Raw genomic sequence first — 26,475 nt, forward strand, 5'->3', positions numbered from 1 at the left:
CAAGTTAAAGTCCGGTCAAACAAAGAAAGTTTGTAGTAGTCCAAAGCCCACATATTTATGCTTTGCTTAGCCCAAGCTCAAACCCATTATAGAATTCTTCCTACCACTCTACCTGCATCTACTCCACCGTTCCCGCTAGCTCTTGAGAGGCCCAGGCGCGTGATCCGAGAGACTTGGGCCCCAGCTCCTCCTCACTCCTCACTCCTCCCTCCCCCCTCCCCCCTCCCCCGACTCCTCCGGTCTCCATCCATCATCCATTTCCATTCCCCCGAAAGGAGAACCGCTTCCTACTCTTTTGAATCTTTCCTTCCAGTTCGAGTTGGGCTTCGGTTACCACCACAAATAAATACCCGTATCTTTTAGTTGATACCTTACTTCCCCATTCTTCCAACCTCGGAGGCTTTTGTTTCGTCTCTCCCTCTTCTTCCTCCCTCCTTTTTGGTAGACTTGAAACTAAGTAAGGTATGTGCTTTCTTCACTCCACACTCTTTCTCCCAAATCTCCCTCTTTTGAAGGAGTTGGGTAGTGGGCATGGTTTTGTTAGAGTACGTGATCTGCTTTGAAGTAAGTTTCGATATTTGCGGTGATTTGAACAGTTCTAAGTGACACCATCTAATTTTTTTAATCTTGACATGTTATTATCCATACTTGTTTTCCGATTTGGTGTTATACTGTGGTTGAGGAATTTTGTCGAACAGGTCATGGTATTGATCGAGCAGTACTGATCTTTCTTTCTTGGCATTGTCCTTTGTTCTATTTGATCCGAGAGAATGCTTGGTTGGTATATTGTGAATATCAAAATGTGTTTTTGATTTTGAAACTGGCAACAATTGGTACATTCTCTCTGAGAATCTGTCATGCATGTAAGAACTTTTTATTCTCGTTAATTTGATAGATCTGTTTATTGCATTTCACATCCAAGAAAGGTCACGCTTGACTTTATCCATTTTGTGCTTTTATGTTGTATTTGGATCTGTGACAAAATTACTAGTCCTCTGATTTAGATCACATCACAATGGCATTCAGGTTATGATAATGTAACGTGGCATGCAATTTAAGAAAGGATCATCATGATTTGACAGCTAGTTTATGATTCTTGATAAAAATAAATAAGGTATGATGATGTAAAGGACTTTTGTATGTCTTCTTATGCTATCTGTTTGCATAAAGATATTTCAAATTTGAAACTTATTGATCTTTGTGTGCTTTGAACAGGATCAAAGAATTTAGGCTGGACATATAATCTGTGCCTGTGATCACCTTTTGCTGATGCCACTTAATTTTATTCAGAGAGATCCTTGATGCCAAATCTGCTCGGTTCACAGAATGTCTTTAGCAGCTTTCTGCTCAGGAAACTTCCATCAACTAAGACACGGCCTAGGGAGTGGTTGTAATATCAAGCTGCTCAAGTTTCATGGTGGATTGATTCCTGGGAAAGTGTGTGATGCTAGAAGATGTAACCTGAGATCTTTAACTACAAGAGTAGAAGTGAAAAACCAGAGATCAGAAACCAGTAAATCGCACAGCATTAATCTGAATCTACATGGTGGAACTGTTGGGTCATTTGAAAAGATTAATTCAAATAAATCAGAACAGCACGAATTCAAATCAATTCAATGCTACAATCTTCAGGAGAAATTGTCCAACAACAAAATTGATAGACCTGCAACTATTCTTGTTTTTGATATTGAAACTACAGGATTCAGTAGGGAGAATGAAAGAATTATTGAGTTTGCTCTTCGCGATCTTCTTGGAGGAAAGAATAGTACATTTCAGACTCTTATAAATCCTGAAAAAGTTGTGTCAAATGCTTATATTCATGGTATTAACACTTACATGGTCAACAGGCCTGACGTCCCAAGGTGTGGTTCTCTTACATCATAATCAACTTACTCTACTTCTTTACCCTTCTCTTCATATGAGAATGCAAATCACACTCATACATGGTTGACCCTTTTTTTTTTCTTTCTTCTTTCTCCATAGTGGATCAGCAGTAATTCTTAAATTTTCAAAAGTTGGAATTTCTGAATTATGAAGTTTTATTATCTTTATCCTTTATGCCAGCAATTTTGACCTCTAGTAAGGATCTTTCACAATAGTATATTTTAGTTGCTGCTAGCCTGCTACAGCCTTTTTCGTGGATAATGGAATTGCAGCATCTGGTTATTCATTAGTGGGAGATTGATATGAATTCATAACTTTCCTTCTCGCAAAATGGTTGTACATTTTAGACCCGAATCAGTTCTGAAAAGGCTATCCTTATGATATTTGATATTTTCTTGCCTTCATTTTTTATAATGATGTACTCTGGATCTTTTCAGGAAACAGAAGATTGTTCTGGATTCTAATAGATAGCAAAACTATATTTCTCATGTCTTCCGGCATCTCCATATTTTTCAAAGTCCATTAGTTTCCTGGGATAAAAGATCTCACTTTATATGACATCAAAATAATGGAAGTATAGAATCTATCATTAATAAATAATTACAGTTGAGTACAGGAACCAGAAGAATAGTAACTTCTGAGTCATCAATCATCAGATACACTTTAGAAGTCCATTCTTTCAATTGCATTGTTGCTTTGCATCATCTCATCATTGTCATCCATTATAAGGAAGCTCATATGTCTTCTCTCCTATCATATCATCATCTCATCCATATTTTTCAAAGTCCATTAGTTTCCTGGGACATAAAAGATCTCACTTTATATGACATCAAAATAATAAATAATTACTGTTGAGTACAGGAACCAGAAGAATAGTAACTTCTGAGTTATCAATCATCAGATACACTTTAGAAGTCCATTCTTTCAATTGCATTGTTGCTTTTGCATCATCTCATCATTGCCATCCATCAGAAGGAAGCTCATATTTCTTTCTCTCCTATCACTTCAAATATACTATTGTTGGTAATCAGATGTTCCTATACTGTAAGAAACTTAGCATCTTTAAGCTTCTTTCATTTGCTATAATTCCTGAATCTTATCCTAATTCGGTTATGATAGGTTTAAGGAACTAGTTCCAATACTACTACAATATGTCCGAAGCCGCCAAATGGCTGGTAAACCAGTTGTGTGGGTTGCTCATAATGGACGTCGATTTGACGTACCTTTTTTCATCAAGGAATTCCAGCGTTGTTCAGCAGAGATTCCTTCAGACTGGCTGTTTGTGGACACACTACCTCTTGCACGGCAGTTGGTGAATCCAGATGGTAGGTCATTCTCTCTTACTTTTCAAACTCAGTTGTTTTGAGCCTTAAGCCAATTTGCTGCTTGATTGTCTTTATGTATTGAACCATTCTGAGAATTTTTACTATCAATGGAGAATGGAGACTTAAAGGCATATTGATCCCTTACTCTATACTTCCAGTGTTATTAACTAGTGAGATGCTTCATATACACTTTGCATGGCAGTGTAGATAGTATTCCCTCTTTTACTTTTGTAAGCTTGGGAAGCGTCATATGCACAAATATCATCGATTTGAAATACTGCAGTTTAAGACCTAGATATATGCTATAGCTCTTTGAAACTTCAAAGTCTTAGTTCCAACTGATTCTTAGCTGTATGAAGCTTGAGAAGGCAGGTTCATTCATTTTTGGATGGGTATATATTTGTGAAACCTAGGTTGTGTTGCTCTCTTTCTGTAACTTCTATTTCCAATAAGAATGTATAGTCAAATATTGATGTTTTCTCTGTACTTTCTTACAGAGTTATTTCATTGTCCTCTTGCAATGCAAGAGTGTTTAAGTGGAATTCCTAAATTGCTACCAATTTTGATATTATTTGTTTAATTGTGAGTTGGGAAAGAAAAAAAGAGATAAAAGGAGCAAAAAAGGTAATTCTTTGACTTAAATGGTTCTTCATTCAGAAAGTGTTTATTATTTCTTATTAACCTAGACGGTAACACTAAGTAGCTTAAGTTTTACTTTTTGGCATTTCTGTGCTTTAATTAGGATGTAATCAAACATGAATTTGACAAGTCTAAGAGGGATAATAGTCTATCATTATATGAGTTTCATGGGGTAATTTGCGAGTAGAAACTTATATTGTGAATTATGTATTAGAAGGAACTGCTGAACCCATTCTTCTAACATTGTATGCTCAGTTTCTTTCTATAATTCTCTTTGCCGGCTTTAATTCTCCTTCTAGTGCAACACAGATGCAACACATTCACTGTAGATGTTAACAGCTGAACCGACTTTCGCATTTCTTGCTCTCTTGCAGGATCAAAGCTAGGATCGTCCTCGTTGAAGGCACTGAGAGAACACTATGATATTCCTTTAGTGGGGCCTGCACATAGAGCAATGCAGGATGTTACTACTTTATGTTATGTTCTCCAGAGAATTACGTTTGACCTGAAACTGACCGTCCCGGAGATGATGGATAGAGCTTTTCGGGCTTCAGATATAACTAAGGTTTCTTCCTGACAAACAAGCTGCAGTCAGCTAACTTAAGCTGAAGAGAGGATGTGCTTTCCTCATGCTTCTTATAATTATTTGGCATTGTCATTGTGGCACCATTCTTATCGACGCAGTCTCTGATCACCTTTTACTGCCATGTTATAATCAAAATAAATTGTGTATGATATTTACGCTAATTATTTGAAGTAATCAATGATGAATACTTCATTTCTCTAGTAATATTCCAATCTTTCTTGCATTATTGAGGTGAATTAGTAAATGAGAAGAAGTGGATTGCTGACACTGTAATTAGCCCAAGTAGATATGTGGGTGTGACTTAATTGAGATGCAATCTAAATGAGCTGGATTTGGTTTACTTATAGAAACTATTATTATATTCAAGACAGGCTTATTAGATTGTACAAGAGCATTATGGTGGAATTTGCAATCTCATTCTTCTATTGTACTCAAGGAACTTTTGATTATATTCTACATTATAACAGTAGTAAATAGTCCAGGGTGATTATTTGATTATATTCACCTTCATACAAATTAAGCAATCTTAGTTACATTAATTAAAGAATAAATAAACCAAAACGAACTAAAATGGACTTCTTTTTCTATAGATTTTTCTTTATCTATAGATGGTTGTATCCAGTCACACCAATCGCCATTCTCTCAGCCAATCTGGGGGTAAAGAAGTCTTTTCATCATTTCACATACTCTACTTCCCTCCATTCCTTCCCTAAACTACTACGCTATTCCCGCGGCACTCCACTCTCGGCCATCTCTGACTCCCAAAGCTTCTCCGACGTCGAAGAGGTAATCTCTCTCTCTCTCTCAAATCGAATTCCCCGGCAAGATGTGAACTCCTAAGCAAGTAAGATTGATCTCAATTTCTTCAATTCATCGGAATCCTACTCCAAATCGAGGAAAGAACCGACTCCAGAGGGGATGGAACCAGAGAACATACCTCCGCTGCCGGAATACGACCCGATCGCGGCGTCTCCAACTTCCTGCTGCTCCTTCGACGACGAATTCGGCGGATCAGCTGCAGGATCCGTCTTATGGATCGCGTCCGACGACCAATTCGAGATCCAGAAGGATCGGATCCTTCGCGAGCTGCAGCAGATGGTCAACCGCTACAATGAGTGCTTCCGCCGCCTCCTCCTCACCAATGCCGACCTCGAAGCCCTCCGCCGCGAGAACCTCGACCTCTCCGCCAGTAACCTCCATCTCACCTTCCTGATCGACGAGCGCGAGGCCGCCATCTCACTCCGATACGTGAATCCCGAGGCGAAGGGGCAGGAGAAGGAGGAGACGATCATCGGAGGAGGAGACGATCCGGATACGGAGCGCAAGAGCGGCACACGTGGCGTGCTGCCGAAGAGCATCTCTATCCGATCGAGAGGCTTCTTGGCGGGAAAAGGGAAGGCTGACGGCGAGGCGAGGCCTCCGCAGCGCCTCCGCGTTCCGGTTGCTCAGGCGGTAGAGGTGAGGAGACCTCAGATCTCGCCACGTGTTTTTAACACTATCTTGCCCGTCCTCGTTTACTTATGAGTACTCTCTCACTCGTTGACGTATTTGGCAAATAACCCTCTATATTTAAAAAAAGTATTGCAACACACCTCCACTCTTGTAGGCGGTTTTTTGCAAAACAAATGGTGGGATTAATTAATTTGATGGAATACAGGAAGGGGAGGAGGAGGAGGTAGAGGTGGAGGTGTACAACCAAGGGATGGAGAAGACGGAGCTGTGCAACAAATGGGGGGAAGGAGGTGGGTGCCCGTACGGAGAGCGGTGCCGGTTCGCTCACGGGATCCAGGAGCTGCGGCCGGTGATCCGACACCCGCGCTACAAAACCCAGCTCTGCCGCATGCTCGGGAAGGGCGGTGAGTGCCCTTACGGTCACCGCTGCCACTTCCGACACGCCCTCCCTCCTACCTCACGCGACCAAGCTTAACCAAATAAATCATTCGCTTCTTCTTTCCAGGTAATCCCTTATTTCTTACCCTTTACTACGAACAGTAGCACTAAATGCGTAACTACATAAAAGGGAAGGAAGATTTGCATTTGGATGATATGAAACTTTGGGGACTAATTCTGCTGGATACTTTGAACTCAATCTCTCTCTCTCTCTCTCTCTCTCTCTCTCTCTCTCGCTCTCGCTCGCTCGCTCTGTGCGTGTGTGCGCGCGCGCGCGTGCGCAATGTGCTTACACAAGTGTTTTACTAATATAGATCAATCAATAAGAGTAGGCAATTACTGGGAGGCAAGAATGAGCACTGTTCTGATAAGGCTAGCTAGATTTCAAGAATTGAATCCCATGACTAGATCAAACTATGTTAATATCCTGGTCTAAAATGAGGGCTAGGGCTTTTGTTTCATGAGTCATAGTAAATTAATCTAGTGGCTCACAACCTAACTAATCTAGCTACTGCCTTAACTTTTATTAAGATTCAATAAATGGATTAATAGTAATCTTTTCCCAGCTGTATTAGAGGAAATTACGAGGGAGCTTGGCTATTCTGATCGTGGCCATTCCTATTAGACAGCTTACGTGGCAGCTTTGATTGGCTGCGTGTAACACCATTATCTTTCCATAATAATAATAATAATAATAATAATAATAATAATAATAATAATAAAATTATTATTATTATTATAACTCTATTAACAGTGCTAACTTCCTTCGTCATAGCCTCATAGGTAACAATATAAAGTTATAATGATACATTGCCTCTAGACTCGAGAAGAAGTCACGCAATATTTGACCAGTACGATTAAGGATTGAATACTCCATCTTGCCGAGCAAATACAATCTGGTCAATCTAACGTGAGCCATACCTTTTTACAGTGAGTATGCACGGACGCCTCGTAATCGTCGGCTAGAGACTTGTTCTCGGAAAAGCTTCCAGAGTTTTCTTTTATACTGTTCGGAAATATAATTATTGCTCGCGAATATCGCCACTGTCGTCTCCATTACGTAACATGCCTTGTTCTGTTCCATTTTATGAATTTTTTTTTCAAAATAACTGATACCATAATAAAGGATTGAAGCGCCGTTGAGAAATATCTTAAAAATCTATATATGAATACGATATTTAAGAGAAAGTTATGTTAACAATACAAAGAATGAACATAAAGTTTAAGCAGGCCTCTTATCGAGTCTTAATTTTATACTTTGAATCCATGAAATCCAGATAAATGAAAAACAACAACAATTGGTAGGTCACTGGGTTATTCAAATAAGTCGTGTTTGTTTTTCGTGCTTTTCCCATGTTACAACTTAGGCCTTCTTTTATCCAAGTTTTAAACACACTAAAGTAGGTAAATTAGGTTTATGTTATAGTTAGTTAAATCCGTATCAGGTCTGACAAATCCAACTTGAACTAAGCTTAACGGGAAGCCGTTTAGACTTTTGTTATTGAGCAACTCATTGGAGCTTGTATTTTGCTCAATCTGAAGCAGGCTCAATAACAAGTTTCATTAACAAAATAAATTAGCCTATCTTGACACAGTTTAGGATCAAAACTAATTTTAGACTTAGCTTTATTACGACCTATAGGTCAGCCCATTTATAGTTTGGGCTGGCCCATTGACTCGCTTACACTAGCCTTAACCCTGAAGGCGGTTGAAGGAGGGGGCATGTCCGTTATTTGGAGTGCTTCTTTGTCTGAATTCTTACCAAAATAGTTCTTACCACCGTGGTCGGTGAGAAGCTCTCGCAGAAGGACAAAACGAGTTATCATTTCTCTCTCTCTCTCTCTCTCTCTCTCTCTCTCTCTCTCTCTCTCACATCCATTTATATAATTATTTCATCAAATTGCAAAATTTTCTCCACGCTCTGGATTTAGGGTTCCTTTGACGCGGAATCGAAGTTTGTCGGGAGGTAAAAGAAGAAGGAATCCGATCAATTGATGGAGTCCGATTCGTGGACCCGCCTCTCCTCTGCCGCCTCGAAGCGTCTCCAATCGCGATACGGTGAGCTCTCGAATTCCTCGGAATTCCTTCTTAATCGCCCCTCTATTCGTTTGGTATATCTGTTTGTGACTTGAGTGGGTTTCTGATCGGTTTTTGGGTTCCACTAGATCTGTACCTGGGTTTTGAGGAGTTCGATGGCGGAGATGACGACAACCGGGGGGACTTCATTTGCCCGTTTTGCGCCGAGGATTTCGATTTCGTGGGACTTTGCTGCCACATCGACGATGAGCACCCCGTCGAAGCCAAGAATGGGGTATTGCTTCCGAAAGTTTATATTTTTTTTCATAATATTTCCTTTTCTAGTTGATTTCTTTGTAAAGGTTTGATTTTTTTGCGTTTATCTTGCTCTTTAATTATCCACGGCAGCTCGGATGTACCTTTTGTTTGAATAGGTTTTGTTTCCTTTTCTGATTTTCGTTTTTTTTTTTAAATTTTTGAGTGCTTGCCCGTGTTTTGGCTGTAGGTATGCCATTAAGTATCATTTGTTGTTATTTTTGTGCTCACTCGGTTTTGTGGTTCTCGGGCGATCTTCCAGAAAGAAGGCTTGCTTTACGTGGAGCTGGAATAGAAATCCAGGCTTACTTTGGAAACTGCGGACACTTGTTATTGTCCTTGGGTTTTGGAAGAAAAATATAAATTTTATCCGACACTTGATAAGTAATTGTAACATTGCATGTTGGTGTTAGTGTGGATCAGATGATTAACTATATTTCAAGATGTTGTTCATACGATTATGCCCAATATCATGGCTTTATTGTAAAATGAATATGGGCTACATTTTGTTTGTACGTAGAAATGCTCGGTACTATTCGTGGATTTTGAAAGCAAAATGTTTTTGTGCTTCTGTTTATGTACAATTTTTTAAAAGCCAGCTGCAGCATGCTGATCATCAAGTGACAGCATACTGCATCCCTCAGGTAAGGTAAGTGGATCGTGTGCATTTCTTTTAACTGATATTTTCCCATCGAGTAAAATCAGAACAGAAAAAAAAAAAAAAAAAAAACGAGTCTTGATCAGTTTGTGCATCTAGAGTGCCTATTTTGGAAATGTGGGAAATGCAAAAGGAGTGGCTTGTAACTTTGATGCTATCTATAAAGTTAGGTGGAAGCTGAGTTGGATGTTGTTAAGTACTTGTCCTTTTTAAATCTTTAAAGATGCTCTATTGTAGTCCCTTTATCTGGCCCCTGCCTCCTATAGATTTAGTGGTGTTAAGGTTAAGGGAGCTAGATTTGGAAAGACAGATTAAGAACAGTAGATGATAGGAATATGTATGCCCAATACTTTTTAAATGAATTCTATCAATCTCATCCCGAATTATCTTGTCCTGCTTGTTTGTTTAAGCTATCTGCAGGCTTCTTTTAAGTTTTATTAGAAAAATGCTCAAACTTCATTGAACTTCAAAGTTTCTTGTTATATATCCTTATAAATTAAGGTGTAGATCAATAACTTGGAGAATTTTGGTAATCTCATCCGGATAGTGACAAGATATCAATTTGATGTTAATACTTTAGAATGTACTGTCTAATTACTTGACAAATGTCCAAAGCAAAATTAGACAAGAAAAATGCTTCACATGGAGCTCGTGCCAATTGGCGTTTTTAGTTACTTGGAGGTTCCAGTTTTTGCTTCTTCAACCAGTAATCAAGCATAAAAAAGTTCCTTATTGCGGGAGACGAATGTCATGGGTGCTAGTTATATATGCACCTGCTTCTCATGCACGTGTGTCTAATGCATGTATTTGTAGATAATTACATTTGTTTAACGTGAGAGAAAAAGCTGATTGCAGTGAGTTTCATGAGTATATGCTATGTTTTGATATCTCTATTGTGAATATTGATGCCACATGTTTGGTTGACTTGCCTTTTGTAGGTATGTCCCATTTGTGGAGCCAGGGAGGGGATGGACTTGATTGGGCACATGACGATGCAACATGGAAATTATTTTAAGATATCCTTTTTAACCTACTTGAATTGCTGCGGTTTATGAATAAATCTTAATTAATATTTCCCTTGTGGTCGAATACATGAATGGTTACCATAGTCTAGCCCTCATTGAGGATGGCATACAAACTAATTATAATGGATGCCAGGTGTATTTTTTTGTCTTCCTTAATAGAATATCACATGCAGCGTAGGCGAAGATTCCACAAACCTTCTTCAGGGTCACAGTCTATGCTCTCTTTGTTGAGAAAGGACCTAAGAGAGGGAAATCTACAGTCTCTTCTAGGAGGATCCTCCTATATGGCTGCTCCTCCTGTGGCACCATCAGATCCATTTCTGGCATCTCTGATATACACTCAGCCAATGGCTGAATCATTAAGAACAGTACAATCTGAGTCATCAGATAGTGGAATTCAAGCAAATAAGAGTTCACATGAAGAAATTCTAGAGAGGTATGCTTCCACGGTTTGTTTCATTTGTTTTCTTTTTTCACTGTAATCCTGCTAAGTTGATCCTTGTTTGCATGAATCACGGCTTGACCACTGGTACCTTTTCTTTTCTCCCCAATTCCTGCATGAACCAAGCTACTTACTCATAGTTTAACAATAATATGTTACTGTTGAAATGAGTTAAAGTGGAAAGGAAATGTTTGTCTCTTAAAAGTTTGTCATTGCAGACAACCTTAAAAGTGTGTTGGTGGTCACCATTTTTTAGTAGTTCCATGACAACAAGATCTGTCTTTAGAATGTAATGAGCTTACGGGATGAACGGTAGAGCTTGCTAGATGTAAGAATAATTTATTGTACTATGTGAGAATGACATTCTTTGTCAATGTCTTAATTTACTATTTTACTTATATATGAATTTATAATCTAGTTTTCTTATATTTACTGATTATATATAGATTTGAGTAATTATATCATAAGTTTTTATAGATTCAGAAAATGAATACTGATATCTCTGATTTACAATCCACATCCATACTTGTACTTAGCGGACATGATAATTAAGTTCACTATTCATTCACTCTCTGAATCCAGATCTGGATCCGTATCCGAAGAGTAAATATGGATATGGATACCACTATCTGATCTGTTTTTATCTTTACAATGAAGTATCTATCCTATATTAGGGACAACATTTTTTCTGAGAGACAACTTCTATGTTAGTTTCACATATTGTGATCTTGTCCAACACCAGCTCTCTTTGAAGTTTTTTAAATGAGTTCACATATGGTAGTGGTTGAAATGGCATGTGTGAAAAACATTATATGATTATTGTGATTGAATATTCTACATCATAATCTGTGAAGCACTTGGTTTATCTTTATCACATGCTTATAAGTTGAAGACGAAGTGCAGTGATACTAAAATAATATTGATTCAATAGCTGATTACCATCAATGTTGTACACAATTTCTCAATAGTAGCTAATAGTTTAGATAGTTAGATTAAGGCTTTTTTTATGCAGGATGTCAGCATTGTGGACATTTAATTTAGTTGAGAAAATTATTGTTGGTAATATAAAAGGCTAGATTTTTAGACTCGTAGATTCCAAAAAAGGGAGAATCTATGTTAGTTTGCTCTCTTTTTGGAGAATGCCACTGGGCTGGTATATGAGTGTTAAGAGTCAGTTGGGTTAGAAGTAGTTACTTAACCAACTTCTTTTGCCTATTTTTCAGCCTATTTTGAAGAGCTTGTTTCCATAAGTTGAACTCATGACCTTTTAGACACAACGAACAGGCCTTTCCATGGCACCAAGTTGCGCCCGCTAGAAATTTGATTAGCTTAGTATGCAAAATTGTGTAAGTTCTTATGTCAGCATTGGTTTTAAGTAGTGATTTGTTCTTGGACTTTGGAGCTTGAAATTTAAAATATGGTAATATAGTGATTGGTTTATTTCTTTGAAGAATGTTATGTCTCATAGGTTTTTTTTTTTGCTTTTGAAAATTTACTCCAGCGCCTTTTAGTAGCGAGCAATAGATTTCATTCATTAGAAGATGGTTGTGTGATTAAGAGTAATAATTTCTCTCCTTGAATAATGTCGTGTATCATTTGGCAGTTGCCATTCAATGAGTGATAAATGCAGACTATTAGTTGCTATTAATAGTTACTTGTTGCTGTAAATTTTCAAAGGTGGAGAGATCTTTGCACAGTATCAGGGTTCTTTTTTTTCTCATTACAAGGATAGCAAAGAAAATATGGGTCCCTTGGAGAAAAGGTTTACTTGCTTTTTGTTGATTGTATGTCCAATGGAGGAGTTGCTGGTGAGATGTCAAGTTAGTAATAATTAAATAGGATTAAGGAAGAAGCCAGATGGATCTGCCAATTTCTTCATGGTCTGTCATTGTATTTTCAGTATAGTAAAGTTAGCAATGCACTAAATGAAAATTTACTTTGATAATCATTTGCATTGAAAATTATTATAGGTTGGTCCTGATGTAAGAAGTCAGCTCCTTGAAGGGAAATAAACTGAGTTAAAATAGTGTGGAGTGAACCATATGGTACCCTGGTGCATATTTGATATAAAATATCTCACCTTCAGTTCTCTTTTGGGAAAGATTATGATGCTGTACTATATGTATTCTAATTTATGTTTGTAAAGAATAGGTTGTTATTAGCAATATGGAATTTTCACTCTGTGCAGTATACAACACTCTACTGGATGCTTTTTAGTGCAAAGTTTCACTTGAGCTTAGCTTCACTTGGATATCTATATCAAGCTTTCCTCTAAGCTGATGGTCTTTAATCATGATTCTAGACATGCCTTTCCTTTTTATATCATTGGAAGATAACAGACTTGGATGGTTTTAGTTTAGCCTTTTGAAAATTAAGTACTGACTTCTTCTGGATAAGTTTGCGAAGTTCAAAGTCGGGTTTTGGTTATAGTGAGTATTGGATTGTCTCAGCAGAAAAAGTTCTAGGATGATTAGGTTTCTTGGTTGGTTATATTGGCAAGATGTTGCCACTTGACAGCATATTGTAGGAGATAAGTTCTGTATTCTTCTGATATGATGAAGAATTCTTGTTTACTTCTGATGGCACAATGATTCAGCACCTCGCTGTCTGACAAGTGACAATGATGTATTGATAGTCAATATAGGAATATATTTGCATCGCTTGTAGCATGTGTACAAGAGAAATTAAAGGCAAAGTTCCTTGGATAGAGCTTTTGTTTCTGTCATTATTCTAATTTGAAATTCAAATCTGATTACAAACAGTGCAAGCTCATAGCATTTTTGTTCTGGCTCCTTTTCTTTTCCAAGTTCATTTAGAGCAGGCCTAGTTTTGTTGTTATCCTGTTCTTTTTCCCCTAGAGCAGAAAGCATAATCTGTTAGTTTCCAATCATAAATGGAAGTCTCTTTTATTTATTTCATAGAATCATGCTGTGATTTTAGCTACATAATCACTAACTCCATGTTCTACATATCTTTATGGTTCTAAACATCTGACTGAATTTTCTATGTACCTCCAGAACTGAACCATCTCTATCTGATAAGGATCGGAAAGAGAGGACTGAAAGGAGTCGATTTGTGCGCGAGCTTGTGCTGTCGACGATATTTGATGACACGTTGTGAAAGAACTCTTTTCCTTTTGATAGCAGCAGGTTTCCTTGAGGATCTAAAGATCAACCTGCAAACTGGCATCCCTGCTGTGCTGTGCTGTGCTGCTCCTGGACTTCTTTACACACGGAATATTGAAGCCAGAGAATGTAAAATTTAGACTCTATTATGCAGCATCAAATATGTTATATGTATGTAAGGTTAGTATCGGATCGAAGGGGCCACCCTTGGGGCAGTATGCATATTTTGAAAGAAAAGCTGCTTCTATCGGACTCTCTTTTCCTAATAATTTACCCATTGTATGTTTTTTTTGTCTCTTTTATCCTGAACTTCTCTAGAAATGCTTAGGAAGAAAGCAGAAGTCAGATATTAGAGTGGCATAAGTACACTATCTATTGCTGTTAATTATTGATCTGCAATGTTGCAATGGAATTTCTTCTGCATCAAGTTAACCTATTATACTCGATCGGTCTCCCGCTTGAAATCAGACACAGTAAATGGTGCTTCATGATCTTAACCTTAAATGCTCCTGAGGAGGAAAAAGTAAACTAATAATGGATAGAATATAAGTTCATATATATATGTTACAAAGTACCATGGGTAATTTTCATGATGCTCTTGGATCGGGTTTAAGAGTTCTCTTAAATCAGGTTAGTGAACACTAACTTGATTTTGTAGTCAATTACAATGCTTAAATTGGACTAGTGTCAACCTGCTACTCCTAAAATCTAGTATAGAGTAGCAAATTGAATCATTTTAATAGTAAAATTTTCAATTGACTTTCATTTCAATTCTTCTTTTTTGACGTTTTGTCCTATCTCTCTTATCTCCACTATAAAAGCTTCATCTCTTAGTTCTTATTCTCGTTTTATGACCACTTGTATCAAATAAAAATTAATGAAATTCTCTAAATCAAACATTTAATTTGTCTAAATCTGTTTAAGGTACCATATTCAAGATTAAAAGAAATAAGAGTAGCTAATAAAACAAAGAGTGCCTTAAAAATACTCTCTGAAAACAAACAAAAAGTAGAACAGTGTTTTACAAGAAACCGGATTTTGTATTAGGCGTTCTCTTTACAACACTACTGGATTCCTAGAAAATACGAGCTTGGTGTCGTTAAACAGATGGTCATGAAATTTGCCTGAAAATATGAATGTCTCAACAATCTTCCTTACAAATACAGAGTGGTTAGTAATCAAACTACCATAAACCGAGGCTGCTACTGCAGTTAACATCACCAAACAATAACTTTGAACAACAAACAGTTTATTCACCTTTTTTTACACATAACACAACACCGAACCAGAACACTTCGCATTCGATAAACCTAAAGTTATACTATTCAGTAATTTTCACCTCCGCTCTGCTCACTGTTGAGGCCGTCTTTTTCCTTCCATGGCGTCTTTCTTTCTCCAGCAGTCAGTGCATAGGTAAGGGCCTTCCGATTGCGTCGATGTGGCTGAGCAGTAGGTGGATAAGTCCTCTTCTGGCACACGATCCGTTTGGCAGATCGCACATCGATAAGGGGCTGAATTTACTTTTGATGGGATACCCAACCTACAAGAAAACAGACAATATAGATGACTTCAAGAAACAACCTATGAGAGAACTCTCAGTTAACATCAAATTTATGGAATAGCAAAGATAGAACACAGTATTGAGTTCTTTCTAGGCAATACAGATGACATCCTACAAGTACCACTTCTAAACACATGTATAAGGAAAAAAGACTGCCAATACATTGATATATGGTGCTCAACAACAATTTAAGAGAGTTATGCCTTCAAAAGAATTTGAGACAATTAAAGAGATACTAATAGACCTTGCATACCAATACTTTTAACAATTAAAAAGATGAGAACATTTTCCATTACAAATAGTGAACTGTGAACTCCCGACAATCATGAAGTAATGAATGTGCGGCACATGATTATATGCATAAAACAATAAATCCTATTATGACTAGAAGAAATAATTAGCCACTTTAAAGTCTGCTTGAATATATTAAGTCGCACAGATTAAGGAAAAAATATCAAACAGAAATCAGTAAATTCCAGAACCAATTTAAAAGAAGTACCCATGTCTCTTTCAAATTAATTGCTGCTCATGCTGTTTGCTGAAACTAATTTCAGTCGTACAATCATCTTGAATCACAACCTATAGAAACGATAATGAACCAAAAAGGATAAAATGACATGCATTGAAAAAATGTGGAACAAGGGGTTATCTTTCCCGTTTACCACACTTGAGGATACTTTCTTACAGTTCCAGGGAGACCACAGACTTGCTTAGGATCGACGAGGATTTCCCGCAGGTTAAGTAGTGTAGTCAACAATAATCTACTAACTTAATGCCAGTTATGAGTCAGCTAGCTCAACAATAATCTACAAGCATGTTTCTGAGTTTCAACTCTATTTAGAAAAGGTTGTATTCATATTCAACAGCACCCTATATAAGGCAGCTTTCATCTCAACTTGAAAGGTGAAAAACCCAAAAAGGAAGTTCAACTTTTCTCCAAGGATGGCTTGCGCTGCAAGAGAGGGAAAGAAAAAGAGGAGCGAGACTATTCACTCACCTTCACTCTTTGACCTCGTCATCGTCGCCACTCGTTGCCAACCTCATCGTCGTTCACGTGCTAGAAATCGTCGATAAAGCTCCGCTCGCATTTGCCGCTCCAATGCCGATGCCCTAGCTCGAAGAGGAAGAAGAGCTCAGGTAGGTTACGTGGGCGCCGACGCGGTGGATAGGAGCGGCACTTCATCGACAATCTTCAACACGTGAACATCGACGACGACGAAAAGCTCGATGACTGATTTCAACGGCGAGCAAATCACTACTAGAAGGGGGCCTTGCGGCACCCCTCGTGCCACGTGCCTGTACACCGCCGACATGGTATGTACTGACTGGCATGCCCCATGCTAGTCGGCATGACCATCATTATTTTCTCTATTTATAAAGTAATTTTATAACACCCTACTTTTTGGACTAAATTTTGCTTTATAATTTGTTTCTTACTCCTATAAAAAACAATCTCTCTATTTTAAATTTAATGTCTTCATAATGCCCTACCATTTATCACAAACAAAAGCTAACTCGTTTGATGTCAAATATACCCTCATCATTCTGTGAGCACCCCAATCTGATATGCTTTACAGGCCAATAGCTTGATTGCCCAACACGATAGCTACCTATTTTCCTACCCTTAAGATAGACTAGGTGACTATCGGTTAGGGGGTATTTCAAGTATTCCAATATTTCACTTTGAAATTGAATGAAATATTATTCTTCAGTTACACTATGGTCCTCAATGGTTGGCTAGATTTTACATTGGCATTGAACTCTATTTAGATCTGTACCAGCAAAGACCAATAACTCCAGAATGATATCAAATTGGAATTAGGTACATACAAGTAATTAACACGTGAAAACTTACTACTGTTCTACTGCACTAGTATGTAAGGTCTAAGATAGGAAACCACAGATGCGAGTGCCCAGAATGTGCAATCTCTCAGATAAACACTGATCATATATGCTAATATGTTATAGACAAGTCGGTTAACTTTTACAGCTAGCACCTCCTTTACTTTCAGTAATCTGCAAAAAACATGCATGATTCATTTCTACTAACAAACTTATATTGAAACTTCTCATTCAGCATCACCACCATTTTACAACAATGGTGTCATAGCAAGACATCTCCTGATGACACAGCTTAAGACACCTTTCAATTTAGAAAAGCATCTTTAAATTTTTATTTTCATATATATTGGTAAATAAAAACATTTCCCGATGACAAATGCATCATTCAATTGCATTATTAATTAAGAATTGAAACAATCAATTAAAAGAATAGCATAGCTAAGACAAGTCTGAAACAAGAATTTTTTGTTAGAACAAGGAAGAAAAGAAAGGGTAAAACATGTCATACTGAAATAAAGAATATATACCTATAGAAGGGGAAAGTAAAGCTTTTTTTATCCCTTCTATTACTTTCAACTACTATAACTTATAAGAATCTCATACATCATGCCTTTATAAGAAATAAGTGAGCAACTTTAAGTGGTGATAGTGGAAGAACCACAATCTAGGAATAAATAAAAAGTTTTGTACTGAAATAAGTTTTTTTGTCAAAAAGTGAATGAATTAGGAGCATCATAGTCAACATACGACAGCATAAATAAACAGAAAAACTGGATGCTAGAATGAATACTATTGAAGTAAATAAAAACATGCCTTTCTTCCAGCATAGCAGATCCCTCTTCAAATAGCTCCTCGACAGCTCCAACAGAAGAAAGTCTGTTTGCAAGTTTACCAGAACTATTTTGTACCTTCTTGCCAAAAATTAGTGATCTCAACTTATTCTGATTCTTCTTTGGAGATGGTGGTAGGACACCATAATCAGATGGAATGATATCAACAACTACGCAAGTTGTGTCATCTTTCAAACCACTTGTTCTCAAAGCTTCCTAAATCAGCCAAATGGGAAAAAAGAAAAAAATTCGGTTAGATGACCTTGACCGTTAGTATGACAATATTAGGAGGAACATGTGTAACTTCATGAATACCAATAGGCAAGTCATGTACGCTTTGCATCACCTTAACAACAATCTTAGCAGAAAGATCTGCAGGTAATCCTCGGCAAGCCTTTGCAGCCATCTCCGATGACAAAGCATCCCATATGCCATCAGATGCGATTATTAGCCGTCCTCCAGCACTTGATAGCTAATAATTAAGAAAGAAAACATGTAAAAAAAAAACAAACAAACTAGAGCACAACAAACAAGCAGCTTCGATCTACACCCTACCTTCACTTGCTTGACATGTGGTATAGGGACGATGAACTCTCCTACATCCATATCCCCAATTGATCTCGAAAGGCACAATCCACCCGGCCAGCATCGGAGAGGCCCCACCTGAAGAGAACCTCAATGAGATAAGTATTTCCACCAAAACACAATAAATTGCCCTTAAGATTAGCAATGAAATTTTATTTACACAATACCTCCTTGCCACCGCAAATATTAAGCCTTCCCACCTCTCCTCCACTGGCAGTCACCCTTTCCCTCTCTTCCACATTCTCCTCTAGCCTGTGATCCACAGTAAGCAGACAGACCTCACCCCCCGGCGTATCCAGTATACACCGAGAATCACCGACCGATGCCACCGTGACTGTGAACCCATCAATTACAACAAGCGTAGCGGTGGTCCCCGACACCTCCCCTGCCGGAATAATCCAAGTTAAGACTTTTCTTCCCTCGTCGGGACACACAAAAAAGAACAGATTGGTCAACCCCAAAATCTCACCTTTCCTTTGGAAATCTATGTCGGTCTTCACAAAACCAGCGACAAGCGCCCGAGGGAGCGCTTCCAGCCATTCCTCCCTATTAATTCCCTGAGGGACCGCACTCATGACGTGATCCAAAAGGTGCTCTTTTGTGAACACCGCCGCTGAGACTCCATTGTGGCCATCAAAGACCTATAGCTCAAAACCAAGGAAATTGATCGCGAACAGAAACGAAGAAATGAAGGATGCGAAAAAGAACGGGAATTGAAGCAAGAATGGGATTACCGCGAAGACAGAGAAGGCGGAAGAGGGGTTTCCGGGGACACGGAGGCAGTCAGTCTTGATGAGGAAGTAGTCCTCGCCCCTCTTGGCGTAGTTGGCGTGACCGTACTTGATGGTGGGCTTCTCGGACTTGTCGGCGCGGAGCTCGCGGCCGATGAGGGTAGCTAGGGGGACCGGCCTCGCGCTCGGATCTCGAGGACGGGTCTCGGTGGCGGTGGTCATCGCCGAGGACTCCCCTGGTCCCCTCCAAAGAGACAAATTTCCTAATCCACTTCCATCTCCCTCCCAAATCTCATCTCAAGCACGCATCTTGATCTCGACCCAGTTCTTCCAAGAACCCAGATTGGAACAAGAACTCGAAAATAAACGACTTTACAGGGGATGGTCGAATTTGGGGGAGGAATTAGGGAAAGATGGGAAGGGATGGGGCCCAAATGGGCGAAGAAATCGAGGAGAGAATAGAGAGGTAGATTAAGAAGCCCACGGATTCCGGATTCGGAGATTTGGACGAGAGAGGGAGGAGAAGAGGGAATTGGGTAATGGCAATTGGTAAGAGAAGACAACAGAAAATAATTTGGAGAGAATGCGAGACAGAGAAAAAGGGTTTGGTTTGGGTTCTCTTCCCTTCCAGTTGTGCTCTCCCCTGCGGCTCCTGCGCTAATTCGCGTGCTTTTGAGGAAGGAAAGGGAGATTGTATGACAAAATTACCCTTATGATTAAGGCCGGAGCTCTGCAACTGTTTTTCTGATTTCCTTTTTACAAATCAAACCCTCAATTTTGAGTTTATTATCATTTTCTGACCTCTCTGTTTTTTTTTTCTTTTTCTTTTTCCTCTTCTTTTATTGCCTGAAAGAATATATGGAATATTCACTCCTTATAGTATTAAGTTAGCCAATGCTCGATTATAATTTAAAAGCAAAAGTAGGATCGAACAGAATTTCTAAAAGGTTTATATAAGTAAGTGTTTAGGATAATAGATGTAAATTATAAGGATGATTATAATTGAATCTTATGAATTATTATTTATTCTCTCCAACTCATTGACAGAAAGTATTAAATAATTATTTATAAGGATAATTTCTTTTTATCTTTTTTTTTATAAAGAATAAAATTAAAAATGCTCCTTAAAATTAAAAAAAAGAAAAGAAGAAGAAGCATTTCAAAATCTTTACATAATTAAATATGGTTAATGCTATATGATAAGTAAATGAGGAGATATATATAAAAACTAGCAATAATTTAGAGTCAAGAGGTAATTATCCCTTATTTTTATTTTTTATTTTAAAATTATTTGTGTATATTTTGTCTGTTGCTTTACATATAAGATGAAATTATAGCGGATATAAACTTATATAATTTTGCGATAACGTGGAAAAGGATGTGTCGGGTTGTCATCGTTGAGGGTTAGTCCATTTGAAACCAAACAGATAAATATGAAAATGACTAATATCTAATATATATATATATATATATATATATATGTTTCGAAAAAGATTATGAATATGGTGGGAAACAAGGACAATAAATAATAGTCATCCTCTTAATTTTGATTAGTTTAGAGTAATACTAATTAGCAACTTGGGGGGCCCACCCAGGTAATTTTGATTGGATACGCTCGTCGTTATCAAAAACAGGAGGGTAAAACAGGTCATTTGCCAAGCATTAATAGATCTCCGATTCTCCGGGCATTGGATACCCGCAGACTTCAACGGTGGTCCCACAGTTGAACGCATCCCATCCGCCCGATCAATGATCGACGGACGGGAGCGAGCTGCGCGTGGTCTTGCGACGCGTCGAGGCACCATTCTATAATGCGCCGGTGGAGGAGGATATCCTCCATGGAACGCGGCACCGCCGGAGAGGGGGACGAGCTGACGTGGCCACGTGAGGTGGGCCACGTTTGATGATGGGGCCCACGTACTTCCTGGCTTTGGTGCTCCCTAGCTGTCCCAATTGAGTTCCACCAACGCGGATGTCATCCATCTTTTTCCTGCTGGGCTTTTTTGTGAATGACTACCGATGCTTCAGACATATTCCACAATTACTCCTTTTATTTATTTATTTCTTTCGCAACACGGAGGTAAATCTTTGCAATAATACCAAAAGGTAGGGGGTTATTTAGAAAACTACAGCTATATATTCTATTCCTTTTGTAACTTCCTCCGCTATCACCGAGCGTGACGGGTGGTGCAAGCTGCAAAGTCTTACCTTTAGAAGCAATTAAGCTTTTGCTTCGTTCTATGATTAAGACATTTGATGGGAATTTTAATCCCAGTTTAATTTAATGGAAATTAGATAACTATTAATTATGTGTTTTTCATGATATGATGATTGCGAGTATATATAAAAGTTAGTGTTGAAAAAGAAACAAATAAAAAAGGCGTAGCAATGGATCACTGCTAATATAAATTATAACAATATACATATCATCTAAAGGGACTTTGGTCTAAATTATACGCGAGTTCCATGCAAGGAACCACCTTTTCCTTTTGAATTCTTCTTCTCTTAATTCATTCATTCTCTCGCTGGCATTCAAAGTTAGAAACACTCTCTGAGATCACCAAGAAAAGTGAGTTGATGGTCTCCCACCTGCTCTTTAGCTCCAGTTCATGGGCTCACCACTGCAACACCAAAAGTACTCTCAATATCTCATACAAGACTTAGCAGAAGGTAAAAAACCCAAGTCGTGAAGAAAGGATGAGAGAATGTCCTGCATATATGCATCCATACAGCATATAGTCTAAGTTCGTGCGATGACTTAATAAAATATGTTAACAGGTCTCCAGCGAGGTTTGCCGAGGTGGGCATGTTCTTCTACTACAAAATGCACCGTTATCTGAGAGAAATCTATGACTATTTCAACGCCTAAACTAAGTATTTAATAAGAAGAAAAAGAATGAGACTTGGGCAAATAACACCATCTCCTCAATGCTTTCTGTCAGTGGTAGTTGGTTGACATATATGCCAGTGATACGAAGCTGCAAGGCTTGCAGATTTTTGCAGTGGAGATAACGTATCAACCTTATCCAAGTACGTCCATCATGAAGAATCGAAGATAGCAAGTTGCAGATAAGATTAGAGTTAAGAAAAGGAAGTATCGTCGTAATAATAAAACCAGCTCGAGCTACGTGGTTTAACTTATGTTTGAAATGAATCAAGCTTGATTAATTAGATCAGTCTTTAAAGACGAACTTGAGCGCAGGCTCGCTCTATAAGATTCGATCTATATTTATTAGTTTATAATATTAAATCTGATTATATGTTTGATATTATTTTATTAAGTATAGATAATTTAAATTTTAATTTCAACTTGAAATAAGCTCGATTTGATTTAGATGTAATCGATTCAAACATAACATTTTAAATTAAACTTAAAATTAAGTTAAATTCAAGCTTTAACAAGGCTCGATTGGAGCTACTTGCATTTATCCTGGGAGAGAAAAAGAGATGAAACAACCGTTGAGACTTGAGACTACCAAGAAGATCGCTTTCTCTGGAGTCTGGATCATGAATACTGCAATCATAAAAAGGAATAGACTCGGAAAACGTGTCGATTCTGCAAAACACCAAATATAATGTATGAGTCGTTCACTCTTGCCAAACCAAATGAATTGAAGATTTATTTATAGTCTAAGGAAAGCAATCTCATCCTTTTATTTCAGTTATTCAAGAGTTAGAGCGGTTTAAGACAGTAAGACCATTGAACAATAGAAAATAATAAATTATTTATCAAGACGACAATTTTGATTTTTTTTTTAAAAACACTCCTGATATATATTATATTTAATTTAGTATCTAATCAACAAAAACAATTTATGTATCATTCTCTACAGTTTCAAACTCCGAGTGGTGTGCCGTATTACGCCCGGAACTGATCACTCTCCCTTCTACTTTTACTCGCCAAACTCCCCCCTCTTCTCCCGCCGATCTCTTATTCCCTTCGAATCCATGGCCGAGATATCCGAACCCTCCCCCAATTCCAAGCCTTCCTCTCCTCCTCCTCCTCCGCCTCCGCCACCGGCGAAGTCGCCGGACCGGGACTTCCTCCTCCACCTCGAGGCCTACCTCGCCCGCCGCGACGGCGTCGATAAGCTCCTCAAGATCTCCCGCTACGCCGCCAAGATCGCCCTCTCCTCCCCTTCCCTATCCAAAACCCTAGCGCCCCGCCTCAAGTCCTTCGAGTCTAGCCTCGGCTTAAGCCGCAAGGCCTTCCGCCTCGGCAAGTTCGTCCAGGACCTCAACGCCCTCCGCGCCGCCGGAACCCTGCCCTCAACCCCCTCCGATCGCCTCCTCGCCGCCGTCGCCTACGGAGGCGAGGGCATCTATTACTTCGTCGAGCAGTTCGTCTGGCTCTCCAAATCCGGCCTCCTCCCCTCGGATCTCTTGCCAAGGCTCCAAAAGATTAGCGCTTGGGCCGAGCTCATCGGATACTTCGGAAGCATCGTCTTGAAGATGAAAGAGATGGGAAAGATTCGATCTTTGATCGAAGTAGAGATCGAGCGGTCGAATTTTGATGAGATTGAGAGATTAAGGGGTAAATTGTTGCTTAAGCAACTCTCGATCGTCCAGGATTTGGCAGATGGTTTGATGGCGCTCGGAGATGTGAGGGATGGGAAGGGGTTGTTTACGACTCCTCTATTGATGTCTTCAGCTGGGCTTCTTTCGGCGCTCATTAGTACTCACAAGAACTGGACTTCTTGCTGAGGTATAAAATTTTCTCTCTGTTCTATTATTACTGAAAGGAATAAAGCTCCTTCCTTTTGATCACACCACCAATTGTGAATTCTTGGAGTAAATTTTTTCTTTTACATTAGAACACAAATTCTCATGTATGGTTAACGTTGTTGGATTAATCAAAGAAAAATAGATGGATATGTTTGCGGTATGCTTGATTAGCCCCTGCTCATGATTTAACTGTATGCAATATTGAGCTACTGGGCTTCACAAACTTCTTTGAGCTACTTTGAGCATGTGAGTATTACTCAGCAAGATTTAAGAAAAAATATAATTTCAGCTTATATTCTTCAGCTATAATCTATAAGAGTGAACAATGATAGACATAAGTAATAAAATCTCATTGGAAAAAAGTAGTTTGAATTGGCTGTTGTTGGTCAATATACTATTACTTTTGTCAGTCAAGTTGGAGTAAGGATAGAATAAGATATTGTAACTCATCTTGACTGGGATGTGGGAAACTGCTCTCTTATATTTCTTGACTAGTATACAAACTTGACGTATGAACTATTAACCAATGTGCATGCTGTGGTCTACTTAGGAGGATTTCATTTCTTTTAAGTGTCTTTCCATCTAGTCATTGAATTAATTGCAGTCAAGCAAGTACTCGATATCCAAGTAATTTTTACTCAGATCTGGATGTTTGTAGTATCCTATTTTCTCTCTTTTCTGCTTGATAATGATCGTGTGAATTTTATGTTTACTTCATATTTTATTACTACAGTTTTAGACAAAAATAGGGGTGAATTGCTATGTGAAACTCAATAAGTAAAACCAGAGGAGGAAATTTAAGTACTTGATCTTGGGTATTCCAGAAAGTGATTGCTCTTGATTTTTTAGGTCGATTATGTACTATTGGAACATGAAAAAGGATATCAGGCACATACTGTATCTTGATGGTTAACTGCTTCTAGTTTGTTAATATGATTGCCAGGTATCCTCAAATAAAAATATTGTCTTATAGGTAAGCATGTGATTCAAAACTTTACAGAGTTATAATTTTGTCATATGAACATAGTTGGGAGGTGTTTTGACTCTCTTTTTTAATGATAGAGTTGCGACAAACTAGTATAAATTAGATTCTATTTGAGAGACGATGATTGTAATATTAATTGCTTATATGGGGATGAAAGACAATTAATCTGATTGAGAGATTCCTTACTACACATTTCTAAGACTTGATTCAGTTCAACAATGCACGGCACGAGGCCAAGAGGGTGGTGACAAGAAAGAAAATGATAAAGAGTTCTTCAAACATGAAACTTCTTAGACGATTGCCTTTTTAGACGCATTAAAATTACATGGACCCATATGCTCTGAATGTGGTTGGCAAGCTTTAGCGGCAATCCGACTGTTTTCAGGGCTGACGGCTTGTAACTGCTACTAGAATAACACAGGCTACATTCGATGCATGTATGAGTTGAGAAGTACTATACTATTATACCAATATGGTTTAAAACATTATGTAGATATAGACAATGAACATGGATATGGATTTTGCCATTACCATATCTGATATCTCTATCTAAGATAAAGAGGGTGTCTTCCAAATGGTTACAGTGGTTGGGTGATTGAACCCTTTCTAGATTGGTTTGCAGAATAGATCATGGGATGTGCGATGACGCATCAACTGGATGCACTGTTTGGGGATGCCGAGGACTAAATGCAGATCATGGGATGTGCGTTGAGGCATCATTTGGATGCATTGTTTGGGGATGAGGTGGACCTAGCTAAACAGAAGTGCCTGACCAAAATACGAGCTGCTAGAATTATGAATATCTCATGCTTCAATATGAGCAAATGCCTCTACTCTCTAGATCAAGACTCAAAACTGTTTCATTTTAAGGTTGAATATGGTTTTCAGAGTTCAAATAGTGCAGTCCATAGACTCATCGCCACTGTTTTGGATTATATTCCCGTTTCCTCTTTTCCCCCATTTACTGCCGATCTGGTGTTCTTATTACTCGTGCAACATTACCAACTATAAAAACATGCAATGCTCATGGATTTGGCAAAGAAGAAAGCGTGTGATTTAGATACGAGACATTAGAAGGTGTTAAACGTAACGTTTTGTAAAACAATTTAGACTTGTCAAATCTGGTCGGCTGCCCTTTTGACCAATCAGCTAGGGCATTACAGGTGGCGGGCGGACGCAGGTTTAGTTTCATAACAGGCAACAGCCCACTGTTTTGTATGGATTTCCGTGTCCCGGGATACTTCTCGTCCAATTCTCACCCTTGGGGTCTCACCCACGCGCTTTTGAGCCACAAAAATGCGAAAGAGGTGC

General features: G+C 38.5%; 5 protein-coding genes across 10 annotated transcripts; 4 read left to right on the forward strand and 1 right to left on the reverse strand.

Annotated features, from left to right (window-relative positions):
• Positions 1 to 134: 134 nt before the first annotated feature.
• LOC140776827 (exonuclease DPD1, chloroplastic/mitochondrial-like) lies at positions 135 to 4,634 on the forward strand. 4 transcript variants are annotated; one of them, XM_073120710.1, is made up of 5 exons: positions 135 to 462; positions 1,027 to 1,114; positions 1,216 to 1,862; positions 3,004 to 3,209; positions 4,223 to 4,634. In XM_073120710.1, exons 3-5 carry the CDS (start codon positions 1,327 to 1,329, stop codon positions 4,423 to 4,425), a joined length of 945 nt encoding a protein of 314 aa, XP_072976811.1. In that variant the 5' UTR covers positions 135 to 462; positions 1,027 to 1,114; positions 1,216 to 1,326; the 3' UTR covers positions 4,426 to 4,634. The 4 variants fall into 4 exon arrangements, with proteins under 4 accessions (XP_072976811.1, XP_072976810.1, XP_072976809.1 ...); XM_073120711.1 differs by lacking the exon at positions 135 to 462 and adding an exon at positions 510 to 564; XM_073120709.1 differs by lacking the exon at positions 1,027 to 1,114 and having other exon boundaries at positions 135 to 564.
• A 634-nt stretch (positions 4,635 to 5,268) lies between these two features.
• On the forward strand, positions 5,269 to 8,355 carry LOC140776586 (putative zinc finger CCCH domain-containing protein 21). Its single transcript, XM_073120326.1, has 3 exons — positions 5,269 to 5,892; positions 6,092 to 6,391; positions 8,256 to 8,355. Exons 1-2 carry the CDS (start codon positions 5,353 to 5,355, stop codon positions 6,359 to 6,361), a joined length of 810 nt encoding a protein of 269 aa, XP_072976427.1. The 5' UTR covers positions 5,269 to 5,352; the 3' UTR covers positions 6,362 to 6,391; positions 8,256 to 8,355.
• Positions 8,149 to 14,290, forward strand: LOC140776587 (protein DEHYDRATION-INDUCED 19 homolog 2-like). Its single transcript, XM_073120328.1, has 5 exons — positions 8,149 to 8,382; positions 8,490 to 8,635; positions 10,252 to 10,329; positions 10,506 to 10,774; positions 13,798 to 14,290. Exons 1-5 carry the CDS (start codon positions 8,319 to 8,321, stop codon positions 13,898 to 13,900), a joined length of 660 nt encoding a protein of 219 aa, XP_072976429.1. The 5' UTR covers positions 8,149 to 8,318; the 3' UTR covers positions 13,901 to 14,290.
• Positions 14,291 to 14,999: 709 nt separating this feature from the next.
• On the reverse strand, positions 15,000 to 20,129 carry LOC140775892 (probable protein phosphatase 2C 33). Of its 2 annotated transcripts, XM_073119378.1 has the most exons (7): positions 19,458 to 20,125; positions 19,193 to 19,364; positions 18,891 to 19,108; positions 18,694 to 18,801; positions 18,485 to 18,610; positions 18,122 to 18,354; positions 15,000 to 15,445 (listed from the first exon to the last, which is right to left on the reverse strand). In XM_073119378.1, the coding sequence occupies exons 1-7, from the start codon at positions 19,674 to 19,676 to the stop codon at positions 15,256 to 15,258; spliced, it is 1,266 nt and encodes a 421-aa protein (XP_072975479.1). In that variant the 5' UTR covers positions 19,677 to 20,125; the 3' UTR covers positions 15,000 to 15,255. The 2 variants fall into 2 exon arrangements, with proteins under 2 accessions (XP_072975479.1, XP_072975478.1); XM_073119377.1 differs by having other exon boundaries at positions 18,891 to 19,364; positions 19,458 to 20,129.
• Positions 20,130 to 23,272: 3,143 nt separating this feature from the next.
• LOC140775546 (peroxisomal membrane protein 11-3) lies at positions 23,273 to 26,454 on the forward strand. 2 transcript variants are annotated; one of them, XM_073118903.1, is made up of 2 exons: positions 23,273 to 24,159; positions 26,328 to 26,454. In XM_073118903.1, exon 1 carries the CDS (start codon positions 23,403 to 23,405, stop codon positions 24,156 to 24,158), a length of 756 nt encoding a protein of 251 aa, XP_072975004.1. In that variant the 5' UTR covers positions 23,273 to 23,402; the 3' UTR covers position 24,159; positions 26,328 to 26,454. The 2 variants fall into 2 exon arrangements, with proteins under 2 accessions (XP_072975004.1, XP_072975005.1); XM_073118904.1 differs by lacking the exon at positions 26,328 to 26,454 and adding an exon at positions 25,775 to 26,307.
• The last annotated feature ends 21 nt before the right edge of the window (positions 26,455 to 26,475 follow it).

The sequence above is a fragment of the Typha angustifolia genome, chromosome 14 (genome assembly GCF_048772165.1).
Source record: "Typha angustifolia cultivar Huaian chromosome 14, ASM4877216v1, whole genome shotgun sequence".
Lineage (NCBI taxonomy): Eukaryota > Viridiplantae > Streptophyta > Magnoliopsida > Poales > Typhaceae > Typha > Typha angustifolia.